The 12,500-nt window shown below is 45.7% G+C and overlaps 2 protein-coding genes across 2 annotated transcripts in view; one reads left to right on the top strand and one right to left on the bottom strand.

The window, feature by feature from the left end:
- The window catches only part of LOC122267917 (serine protease inhibitor dipetalogastin), a gene marked incomplete at its 5' end in the record, with an annotated part of 53,587 nt that overhangs the window by 29,799 nt on the left and 11,288 nt on the right, over positions 1-12,500 (top strand). Inside the window, 2 exon segments of the mRNA XM_043038121.2 lie at positions 11,658-11,795; positions 11,987-12,128. Of these exon segments, the coding sequence (XP_042894055.2) occupies positions 11,658-11,795; positions 11,987-12,128 (280 nt within the window).
- LOC122267916 (uncharacterized) lies at positions 6,909-10,310 on the bottom strand. Its single transcript, XM_043038120.2, has 3 exons — positions 10,130-10,310; positions 9,244-9,364; positions 6,909-9,139 (listed from the first exon to the last, which is right to left on the bottom strand). Exons 1-3 carry the CDS (start codon positions 10,168-10,170, stop codon positions 7,367-7,369), a joined length of 1,935 nt encoding a protein of 644 aa, XP_042894054.2. The 5' UTR covers positions 10,171-10,310; the 3' UTR covers positions 6,909-7,366.

Below are 12,500 nucleotides of genomic sequence, written 5' to 3'. Positions count from 1 at the left end.
TCACCCAAGAGGCACTGTGACAGTTGCTACATGCGGAAGGTATGTTAAAGGAAGAGAAGGAGGAGGAGGAAGGAGGGGAGAACAAGAAAATAAAAGATATGAAGAGAGAGAGACGAAGAAAGACGAAGAGAAGACGAAGAAGAGGCGCGGAGGTGTGTGCGTGTGGGGAGGGAAACGGGGGGGGGGGGGGGAAAAAGACAGGAATTGAATGGCGCGGTGACAAAGGTAACGGTTTTGCGACACTTGTGCAGCAGAAGGCGCTGACGAGGAAGGGAAGAATGGCTATGGACACATTCCAAGAGGAGGAGGGAGGGGGAGGGGGAGGGGGACGGAGGGACGGAGACGAAAGAAGAAGGGAAAGGAAGGAGAATGGAAGTTAGTGAAGGAACAAGGATGGAAGGGAGGGAGGGAGAGAAAAAGAGAGAAAGAAAAATGAAAAGGACAAAAAAAGGAAAGGAAAGAGAAAAAAGGAGGGAAGAATAGAAATGAGAAAACAAAGGAAAAAAGTTGAAAAAAGGGGAGAGGGAAAAAGAAAAGGGGGAGAGGAAGAAGAGAGAAAAGGGGAGATAGGGAAAAAGAAGAGTGAGAAATAGAAAAAAAGAGGGAGAGAAGGGAAAAGAGAGGGAGACAGGGAAGAAGTGAGGGAGAGAGAGAAGAAGTGAGGGAGAGAGGGAAGAAGAGAGGGAGAGAGGGAAGAAGAGGGGGAAAAGGGGAAGAAGAGAGGGAGAGAGGGAAGAAGAGAGCGAGAGAGGGAAGAAGAAGGGGAAAAGGGGAAGAAGAGAGGGAGAGAGGGAAGGAGAGAGGGAAGAAGAGGGGGAAAAGGGGAAGAAGAGAGGGAGAGAGGGAAGAAGAGAGGGAGAGAGGGAAGAAGAGGGGGAAAAGGGGAAGAAGAGAGGGAGAGAGGGAAGGAGAGAGGGAGAGAGGGAAGAAGAGGGGGAAAAGGGGAAGAAGAGAGGGAGAGAGGGAAGAAGAGGGGGAAAAGGGGAAGAAGAGAGGGAGAGAGGGAAGAGGAGAGGGAGGAGGAGAGAAGAAGGAAGAGAAGGTGAATCGCTCGGCCCGGGGAATGACGCGCAACATCGCTACCTCAACAACCACAGGGAACGGACCTCACACACGGGCTAGCTGATCGGAAAGTTAAAGAATGAAGAAAAAATACATATAAAGAGAAAGAGAGAGAGAAAAAAGACCTATTTCTCGTACCCGAAAAGATAGGGGGAGGGGGAGGGGGGTGCGATGACAACGTGACGGCGGGTCGTGATGGCGGGATTACATATGGTGACGTTTCTCTCACCTCTCCGCATCACGGTCACTCTCTGTCTCTTCGTGTCTTTCTGTCTTTCCTTTCTCATCTCCCTCTTCCTCTCTCTCTCTCTCTCTCTCTCTCTCTCTCTCTCTCTCTCTCTCTCTCTCTCTCTCTCTTTCTCTCTCTCTCTCTCTCTCCTCTCTCTCTCCTCTCTCTCTCTCTCTCTCTCTCCTCTCTCTCGCTCTCTCGCTCTCTCTCTCCTCTCTCTCTCTCTCTCCTCTCTCTCTCTCTCTCTCTCTCTCTCTCTCTCTCTCTCTCTCTCTCTCTCTCTCTCTCTCTCTCTCTCTCTCTCTCTCTCTCTCTCTCTCTCTCTCTCTCTCTCTCTCTCTCTCTCTCTCTCTCTCTCTCTCTCTCTCTCGCTCTCACTCTCTATTTTTCTCTCTCCCTCTTTTTATCTATCTATCTACCTATCTCCCCTTCCCACCTTGAATGTTTTTCCTCTTTTGTAATGCGTTTCTTCTTTTTCAACTTTTCTCCCCTTCACCCTCGTCCCTCTCCACCTCAAATAAACGAACAGAAATAGATACAAATCCTGGAAGGAGAAGAGCCAAACCGACGCTCAACGGGGTCCGAGAACGGCGTCTTCCGGGTCGTGCAATCGAGAGGGCAACATCTGCCATAGGACGAGGAAAAGCCCATAGAATGTCTCTTAAGATCTCCGTGAAGTTGTTCAGCAATGCAACGGATTCAACTCAAAGGGGACTGGGATATGTCTCGTTCGGGTTAGGTTTTGAATAGGGGTTTGCGTCGCCGGATTATTTGGGTTGTGGATTAGAACAGGGTTGTGTTGTTGGTGCGAAAAGTCCGTTTTTTCGTTCTTTATCTGAATATATGGAAAAAGAAGATTTTCAGAAGAGACCATGGCAATCAGTATCTATCGATATGAATAAGTAGATTTGGAAATCAAATTATCATGGTGAAAAACTCTCCTCCCCCCCTTTCTCTCTTTCTCTCTCTCTCTCTCTATCTATCTATCTCTCTGTATGTCTGTCTCCTTTCATCTCTTCGCTTCTGACTTATTTCCTCTCACGCGCCGCCAGATAAAATCACTGTAAATCAAGAGCGGTTTCTGGAGCTCAAACGCTAAATATTCCCCGTGACTTCGAGGCGGAACGACCGTTGTCTCGTCTCGCCTCCGACGATCAACACTGGAAGCGCATCACTCAACTTCCCTCATTAAATCTTCCTTGAAACACACGTCTAGCTTCTTTTCACTCTTGTTTTGAAAATACGTAGCTCGATCATTTACACTTAGAATAATCGTTAAGAATGAATCCCCGCCGATTTTATACATAAGATCGGAAAGGTTGCACCTCCGCTGACAGACAACAGATGGCAGTGAGCGACCCATCACATCAACACCATCAATATGTTCATTACAACAACTTACCTGATATTTTTTTAGATGTGCATTTTCTTTGTGAATCAATCATCACTTTCCCAAAAGGTGTTAATTTAAAAGGATTTCAGCGTTGTGTAAATTCATCCTTAACCTTAGGTGAGTCGTGAGCAAGGGAAAACCAGATAGTTTAACAGGTATCGTATATTAAGAAAGTTTCGTGATCTAGAAGAAAAAACCTCCCTCGTGCCTGACATCTCTAAAGCGTCATTGTGAAAACGGAGGGCGGAAGTGACATCATGATTTCAATGCAGAGAGAGATAAAAATGCAACAATCAGAGAAGAAAAAGGGGCATTTTGAGACAAACATGCCTCTCGATTAGTTTTTTTCATTATCTATCGTTTGCTATTTTACAATCAGTTTGTTCTCCTTATCCCCCTGCCCTCCCCTCTCTCTTCATTAACTATTTTCTCTACCTCTATTATCTATCTATCTATCTGCATGTCTGTCTGTCTCTGATTGTCTATCTTTATATATATATATATATATATATATATATATATATATATATATATATATATATATATATATATACATATATATATATACATATATATATATGTATGTATGTATGTATGTATGTATGTATATTATATATAAATATGTATATATATAAATACATATATATATATATATATATATATATATATATATATATATATATATATATACATATATACCCTTGTGTGTATAGTAACTGTGTGTTCCCTCACCAGTGGCCTTTCCATCGACAGGCCGAACTTTCTCAACATACGCAGAGAAGACTACTTCCTCCACCACCTCAGCTCCACACACGAGCTATACGTCTACGCACTCAAAAGGCGAGACCGAGGGAGAACGGGGAAGACAATAGATACAAAACCTATACGGCCACACAACACAAATAACACTGAAAGGTAGAAATAGGTACAATAGCCGCGCGAACGAACACCTGACATACAATTAATCGTTCTCCGGGGTCGGTCGGTCGGTTCGAAACAATAAACTCCGTGTGTTCAAGTGATGGCGAGATCCTGCCCTCGCGCCCCTCCTGGGCGGCGTCTCCTGAGGCCGAGCTTCGATCGGATTGTCTTTTATTTCATAAGGATGGTTTCTCGAGAATCGTTCTTTCTTTTTGCAAGAGGGAGGTGGCAAGCTCCTATATAACGGACTAAAAATCTTATTTCATCAAAAGCCACGGAAGAGTGAGTTTCAGATTATTTACGACGTCGTTACGATTATCGAGACCGGCTTTTTATTTGTGTGCACTGCTTTTTGTGCGTGAGTGAGATCGTGTGTGTGTGTCCTTATGTCTGCACTTGCTCCGTTAGGGTGATTTGATGGCACATTCGACCGCACGCAGTATGGAAGAGCTTATCTCTCATCTCTTCGCGTAAAGACAGGGTTTGGAAAAGCATTCAGAGTGTGACATGCACGCCCACAATCCGACCATCAGCACCCTATTTTATTTTGCTTTCTGTCATTTTTTTCTACCATGTATTCTACTCTCTTTCTTTTTTATTTAGTGATTGCAAAGGGGGTCAAAAGATGCGCTTAATTTATACCGGGAATTAGTTTTCAACTTTGTGTACACCTCGCCTCGCCTGGGCTGACATCTATCAAGCAGAGAATAAGGCGATTATTTTCCTTCAGCGAGTGCACTTAAGCAGGAAAATCGCGGGAGTTTTCAGGGCGTTGTGGGCCGTAGCGCAGCCAGCCCCGTACGCCCGTCACGCCAGAGGAACATGTTCCACAGAGGAGGCAGGAATGTTGAGCAGATTCTCGACAAAACAAGTAATTTCGTTGGTGCTGACGGGGGAGGGGGTGGGGGGACATGCCGAGGGGAAGAGCACAGATCCGGTGCTTTTTCTCCCCCTGAGGCCAGGATAATCACCCGAATGTAAAACATTTTATTTGATAATGTTAAAGGTCAAGTTCGTTCGTGCACACTGCTATAGAGTCATACTACAGCCATATTGCATTACGCACAGCCATAGACCGCGCAGCCGCCGGTGCAATGTTCGTTTTCGCAGCTGGCTGAAGGCGCCGTTTACGTGCACGATCCCCTACGGAGGAGCTGGTTGGAAAGCCCCCCCCCCCCCCCACCCTCATGTTGCGACCAAAGAGCTCAATTTACATATACCTGATTGGTTTTGCCGCAGGGAACGCATCATTCACCAAAATACCTTTCGTTTCTAACAAGATGAGATAGGAGAAGAAGGTCGATCTGTCCTCAGCTACGAGGTTTTATGGCCGGACGAGAGTGGCCTGTGGTAATACGCGGACTGAAGTTAGGGATTGAGTAACGAAAGTGTGATTGCGAGTGATCTGAAGGTGAGTGGAAATCAAGGTATCTTAGATACTTTATCTAGAACGTTGATATGTCAAGGTGTCTTACACCTTACTCAGAAGATGTATGTTTAAATTCCAGGCTCTTGATTTAAAGTTATATCAGACAAGCTTAGAGTAGACACAATAAAATATTTTAAAAAACGGGAAATATACAAGCAAAGTTCTAGGCGATAAAACTGAAAGTGTCAAGAACTGAAACATTTTTTAGACCCACTAAACTAAACCCACTTAATTACGAAAAACTAGAAAAATCCAACTGTGCAAAAAAAAACACGCAAAACAGTGTATATAAACGAATGAAGGAGAAAAATGGTGACAAAGAAAGGTACATGAAAAAGCATTGAATAGTAACAGCGTCAATCAAGCATGGACTCTCTTTGCATGGCTTTTACCTAGTTACCTATGACCTCCCATGACCTCTGTCGAAGAACTAGAGGTCAGTTGTCATGCAAGCTGGTATTAGTGGCCTTTGTTACCGAAGTGAAATGCTTGCTGTTAAACTATGATGGAAGTCTGATGCCAAGGAATGCGCATTCACGTAATCACGACCTCCTGTGACCTGTGTCGAAGATCTAAAGTGTATGTGTGTGTATGTGTATATATATATATATATATATATATATATATATATATATATATATATATATATATATATATATATATATATATATATATAGGCATGTGTGTGTGCGTGTGTGTGTGTGTGTGTGTGTGCATGCGGGCGGTCTTGCGCCCAGACACTCTAATCTAATCTAATTTACATCAACACAAACTCATGCATCAATCCCCTTCCTGTGCGATTCTTGTTAAAGTGCCACTCGCTTTTACCGCGTCGCGTCAACCCGGTTTCGGGAAATGGTTCTCCAAGCGTTTCCCTGTGTCTCGGGGGCGTCCCTGAGCCAGAAGTGGGTTGCGATCAACCTACATGCAGGCATACACGCCCACATTCCGTTGCCATGTGTAAGCTAAATTATCAGGGCGTTTTTCAAGGTTGCAGTGGACGAGAAAAAAGCATATTATTCATCACGGCAAAACCTTCTGCAGGAAAAGGGTTAATGGAACATCTGCTACTCGGAAAAGGAGTTTTTTTACCTCTTGTTTTTAGCTTTTCTCCTGATTACCATCTCTCCTGCTGAAGTATTCACACCTTGAGGAAATTATTTTTGATGTCAACTCTCGATGAGGAAACGAACTATCACTCCATTCCCATTCGGAGTATAATCAATTCAATATGATCTCATGTTGATGTTTTAACATAAGAATAGCAACAACTAGCAGGATAATGATAATAAGGCAAGTGCTGATTATGATAACAATAATAGCAAGAAAAAGTATAAATGATATTGAGGATGAAAATAACATTGATAATGATGATCATCATAATAATGATGATAGATTTAATAGTGATTATAATAATAGTGATGATAAAAATGGTGATGGTGATGTTGATGATGATAATAAGACAATAAAGATAATGATAACGGTAATGTTGAATTATCAGAATTATGATAATAATGATAACAATGTAGACAATAATGATAGTGATAATAACAACGATAATGATGATAATGCTAATGATAATAACATTAATGATGATGATAATGATAACGATTATTACAAAAATAACAACAATATCAAAAATAATTATGATAATAGTAGCATTGGCAATGGCCATGTTATAATGATAATAATAACGAAAATATAATGATGATACATATAATGATGAGAATAATAAAAATTGATGTTGATAATGATAATTACCATCAACATCATCATCATGATCATCACCATCATCATAATCATAATAATAATAATAACAAATAAGATAATAGTAACTTAACTGTTACTTGATAAAATGATATTGATAAAAGCGGTAAGTAATTAATATGTTTATTAATCACTGTTATTTCAATACAAAATCACGTTATTATACCTATACAGGACGTAGCATAAGGGTGTTGTGAACACCTTATTTTGTCCAAGAGAAAATCATATATGTACATAAGTGCAAGGAATAAGAAAATACAATTACACAGAAGGAAAGATTCATGCACGAAGCTGACAAGACAAGGAGTGAAAGGCTAAGCCAAGGAGATAACATTTTCTTTTGTACTTCTATGATGATGAAAATGTGAAGAGAGAGCCACAGCATTCGCTGGATTAGTAGTCTATGTTCGTTCTGATGCCCCCCCTCTCTATTTCTCTAGTTTTGGTACAGAGACACCCCTCTGTGTAGGGGGTGTAGGGGGGGGGGATTTTCCTTCTCTTTTAAAGGAGTCAGTATCTAATTCCCCATTCCTCGGCACCAACACCGACCCTCCATGTCGCCACCTCATTCGGGCACCGTTTCATAAATGGCCTCATCGTCGTCCTCGACACTGGCACTCCCTGACGAAGGCTTCAGCTCAGTAGGCGGCGGCGGCGGCTTGGAGGGCGTGGCAGGGGGCCACTGTGGAGCGTGAGGCTTCCCCCACACGCGATCCCCGGGAGCTGCCGGCCCTGCGGAGCTTCCAGGACCTCTGAGAGAAGGTACCTTGGGCGCCCCTGGAAATCTAAAGCGAGGCTTCGCGCTCTCGGCCCCGTTGGGCGAAAGTGACCTTTTGGCTTCGTCGCCTCTGTGGAGGAAGGACGGCTTGTTGCCAGGGATCGGAGGACGCTGGGCGGCTGGCGGCGGCGTGGGGACCTGTTCGCTGACCTCGTCGTACACCTCCTGGTCGTTGTCGTCCTCTGCAGAAAGACTCTTGGGTAGGGTGACTGGTTGGTGCGGCTCCGACTTCTCGGTCGGGGGGGGCAGGGGGGCGGCGGGGGGTGCCGAGGTGAACGGAGACGGCGGGAGGTTGCTCGGGAGAAGAGGTCCTTCCCTGGCCGGGAGTTGAGGCGCGGGGTTGTTCCCTCTCCGAGGAGGATTGGGAGGTCCGAGGCGAGTGGGGCTCGGAGAGGGAATAGGAGGAGCGCCGTTAGAACGCAGACCGGCTGCGGGCGAGAGATTGTCGGAAGGTCTTGGGAAGTTTCGAGCGTTGCTCCCCGGAAGGAGGTTGACGCTGTTCGGAGGGGCAGGAACCTGGTTGGTGACTTCATCGTACTCCTCGTAGATTTCGTCATCGCCAAGGTCCTTGTCCTCCTGGATGGACTCGTGCTGTGGCGTGGGCGTGGGCGGCGGGGGCATGGACGGGACAGTGGGAATGCTCTCCTTCGTGCTCAGAAGCAACTCCATATTGTCCTGGGACTGCTTCTGGCTTTGCTTCTTCCAGCGGAGGATGAGCCAGGCCAAGCCTACGCCGCAAAGGAGACCGAAGATTAGGCTCAATGGTATCCCTATAGCGAGTTCGGAACCTGCATTCGAGGACTGTGGAAGTATGAGCGCCAGCGCAAGCAGACCCCCACTGGCTCTGTCGATGGCAAAGGATATGTTCTTGTCCCCGATGATCACGTTTTCAAAGGTGATGCTCCCTTCTTCCAGAACAAAACTGTCGCTTTCGACGCGCTGGATCTGGCTGTCCCTAACGACGAGGGAGCTGTGGACGAGGAAAGCCCTGGAAGCCAGGCTTGTGAACGTGACATTCTCGATCAGCAGCCTCTTCCCATGGACCTCGAAGCTCTCTCTTCCAATGGCCCCGATCTTCGTGTCAGATATGTGGGAGTTGTTATCCGACGTGCTGAAGATGAGCTTCTTGATCTCCTTAATGTGGCTCCCCATTATCTCGAAGAGGAAGGAACCGTAGACCTCCAAGTAGCTCACTACATCTACTTGGGACTCGTCGATCGTCGACTTCTTCTGCGTGGCGCGGATTTTCAGATCGGAGATTTTGGACTGAACGAAATCGAACTGATGGAGGGTGTCGATGTTCACTTTCTCGAAGTTCGAGTTGTCTCCCCTCAGAACTCCTTCGACCTGGCTGATGCGCGTCACGTTCGAGTGAGAAACGCGCAGGTGCTCGAGCGCAGAACTCTCCGGGTCGTCCACAGTGACGCCCGAGCAGTTGTTGAAAGTCCAAGTGATTCCCGTGACGCTCCGCTGGGCCAGCAGAAGAAGGCCCTGCGCTCCGACCACCGTGATCTTCCTGATGCCCTGGCCCTCCCAGTTGTCGGTGTCGAACTTCGCTCCCTGAAACGAGGCACGACCATCAGCCAACGCATGAGCACGGCATTAATCTCTAACGCACACACGCACATTGCACACCGACACATGGAAAAACATCATGTACACACCGTGGTGTAGTTGGATACGTCGCAGTAGAGGGCTTCGTCCCTTTGGTTGCATCCCGGGGCGGTTCCCTTCAGCGCAGTGTATTTGGCAGAGCAAACGCCGCCCAAGAGTGTCAGCAGCATCCTGGGGAAAGAAATAGGCCAGTAAGAGAGAGGCAATTTCACGTGTGTATGTATGCGGGTATGCGTTTCCTTGTGTGTGTGTGTGTGTGTGTGTGTGTGTGTGTGTGTGTGTGTGTGTGTGTGTGTGTGTGTGTGTGTGTGTGTGTGTGTGTGTGTGTGTGTGTGTGTGTGTGTGTGTGTGTGTGTGTGTGTGTGTGTGTGTGCGTTTAGTGCAGTTGCTCTTAATCCTTCTTCAGTGATGGCTTCCTAACCTGCTCGAAACGAAATAAACATACGTTACAAGCCTAAACAAACATGAGTAAAACTCTTACCTAATAAAGTACTTAAAGTAAACATAAATCATACCATTTTTGTTTTATGAGATAAAGAAACTAAATATCTTGTATCTCATCCTGTTTTGTGTTAGATTAGTTTAGTTGTCATTAGGCTGCATTTTGCATCATAGACATTAGAGAGAGAGAGGGGGAGATAGGAGAGAGAGAGAGGGAGATAGGAGAGAGAGAGAGAGAGGGATATAGGAGAGAGAGAGAGTGGTTGGGGAGTGAGGGAGAGAGACAGAGACAACGATGGAGACACGAAATGCGCATACACGCACACAGAAAGAGAGCGAGAGAAAGAGGGAGAAAGAGAGAGATAAGAGTGCCGGTGAGGGGATGAGAGAGAATGGGGTGTGTAGGGAGAGAGAGAGAGAGTGAGCGAGAGAAAGAGCGAAAAGAGAGAGAGAAACACAGATAAGCGATACAACACCCGTAAAATATGCCCTTACCATCTGACCACCAGTCCCTTGAAGAACCTCTGCTTTGCCATCGAGAGGGAAGGAAAAAGCAAAAATAGAAATGACACACTCAGGACGTCAGGAAAAGTGGGAGAGAGAGAGAGGGTGAGAAAAAGAGCAGATCACTACGTTCGAAATGAAACGAAAGCACGTCACACCAGCACAAAAGTTTCTGTCACTCTGGCATTCGGAGTGCCATCCCTGTGGGCCGGGTAGGATATGACGCTTCCCCTGATACGGCGATAACGCTAACGCTGAGGATTCGTGCCTCGTGTAAATACGTATGTCTGTGTCTTTGTGTATTTATTTGTTCAAATCTATCTGTTTTTATCTATTTATTCATTCTTACCGAATATAGATGTATTTATCTATTTATGTGTGTGTGTGTGTGTGTGTGTGTGCGTTTTGCGAGTGTGTGTGTGTGTGTGTGTGTGTGTGTGTGTGTGTGTGCGTTTTGCGAGTGTGTGTGTGTATGTGTGTGTGTGTGTGTGTGTGTGTGTGTGTGTGTGTGTATGTGTGTGTGTGTGTGTGTGGAGAGAGAGGGAGAGTGGGATGAGGGAAAGAGGTAGATTAGGGAGAGGGAAGGAAGGAGAAATGGAGGGATGAAGAGAGAGAGAGAAATAAACAGACAGACAGAGGCAAAGAGAAGCAAAGAGAGACACAAGCACAGAAAACACACTCCCTACCACATACAAGCGCCGCCATTGATAACGGTTACCGATGTCCTTTTGGCAAACAGAATGCCATTTCATATCAGAGTGAGCTGACTCCGGCGCCGTTAAGCGGAAACGAAAATGTCACGTTACCCTCGGGCTGCTTGCTCCATCGACTCTTAATTAATGTTGATTGTCAGCTGAGAGTTTTGCATTCGAGTCGGGTGGCCATCATCGTTATCATCATTTTTCTTATTGGTGAATTTGCATCATTATTGATAAAAAACATAATCAGTATCAATATTTACAATCACATCTTGATCGCAAGGTTAATAGCCAGCCAGACGTACATTTACATTTAGAATAGATAGATAATTTTTCAATCGCACATCAGTATCCCTAACGAGACAGATATACATGAATAAAAATGGTGGCGAGTTCTTTGCTTGAAAAGGTCTCCCTTTTAAAGGCAAGCCGAAAATACTGCGCTGGAGAGGTAACGGCCGATTTGCTAAGCGCAGCATGGCAATGCCTTCGTTGAGGTCCAATAGCCTTCACCTCCGCCTTGCCGGGGCTAGATAATCATCACCGATCTACCAACCGTCATCACCAAACAACCTGTCAATCTGCTGTCAATCATCACCAACCCGTCAACCTGACAGCAGTCATCGCCGACATGTCAAGTGTACCCCCCCACCCCCCACCCCCCACCCCCAAGGAAAAAGCCGAAAAGAAAGAAAGAAAAAAATAGATAAAATAGATGGCATACCCTTATCAAATATCAATTTGGTACCATTGGCACCACATGACATCGCAATCTCTCTAGCTCTCAATCTCACTCCAATATGTCCCTTGTGCAATTGCAGGCATGGTGCACGGACGAGGAACCAGAGGCTGCAACCAGATATGTCCTAAGGAGGTGAACCCTGTGTGCGGGAGCGACGGCATCATTTACTCCAGCTCTTGTGACTTGAAGCGACAGACCTGCAACAAGCGGGACACAGGTCAGTTCGTGCTTTGTGTTATGTGCTTCCATGTACGTTTTTTGTCTCTTTGTTTTAGGTGTGGTTTTGTTGCTGTACCTGTACTCAATTTGAACATTTTTTATATTGTCTGTATGTCATGTGCGCCTTTTCCGATGTGTACGTGTGTTTGTGTGCCAAGAAGCCAGCCCGACCTTCCCTTGTCCCAACAGTGGTGGCAGTGTCGGACGAGCAGTGCCTCAGGGCCAACGGAGGGAAGTGCGACCACCGCTGCACCTCTCTGCTGGACCCCGTCTGCGGCTCCGATGGGAGAACCTACCTCAACCGATGCATTTTCAGGGTGGAGCAGTGCAGGTGCGCAGATGGGTGCTCTTGTAATTGAGTTTTTCTTCTTGTTTTTCCTTTGGTTTCGTGAGTTTTTTTTTGTGTTTTCTTTAGATGTATGTCTGTTTGTTTGCCTCTCTGTCTCTTTGTCTAAGTGTGAGTTTTTTGTCTCTTTTTTCTCTCTTGTCTATCGATCGATCAATACAACTGATCGCTCTCTCTCTCTCTCTCTCTCTCTCTCTCTCTCTCTCTCTCTCTCTCTCTCTCTCTCTCTCTCTCTCTCTCTCTCTCTCTCTCTCTCTCTCTCTCTCTCTCTCTCTCTCTCTCTCTCTCTCTCTCTCTCTCTCTCTCTCTCTCTCTCTCTCTCTCTCTCTCTCTCTCTCTCTCTCTCTCTCTCTCTCT

Source organism: Penaeus japonicus, unplaced genomic scaffold (genome assembly GCF_977035675.1).
Source record: "Penaeus japonicus unplaced genomic scaffold, GWHDUDI00000001_assembly GWHDUDI00000020, whole genome shotgun sequence".
Classification (NCBI taxonomy): Eukaryota; Metazoa; Arthropoda; class Malacostraca; order Decapoda; family Penaeidae; genus Penaeus; species Penaeus japonicus.
Note: the sequence above shows the minus strand (reverse complement) of the source record. Positions and strands in the feature narration are given on the sequence as shown.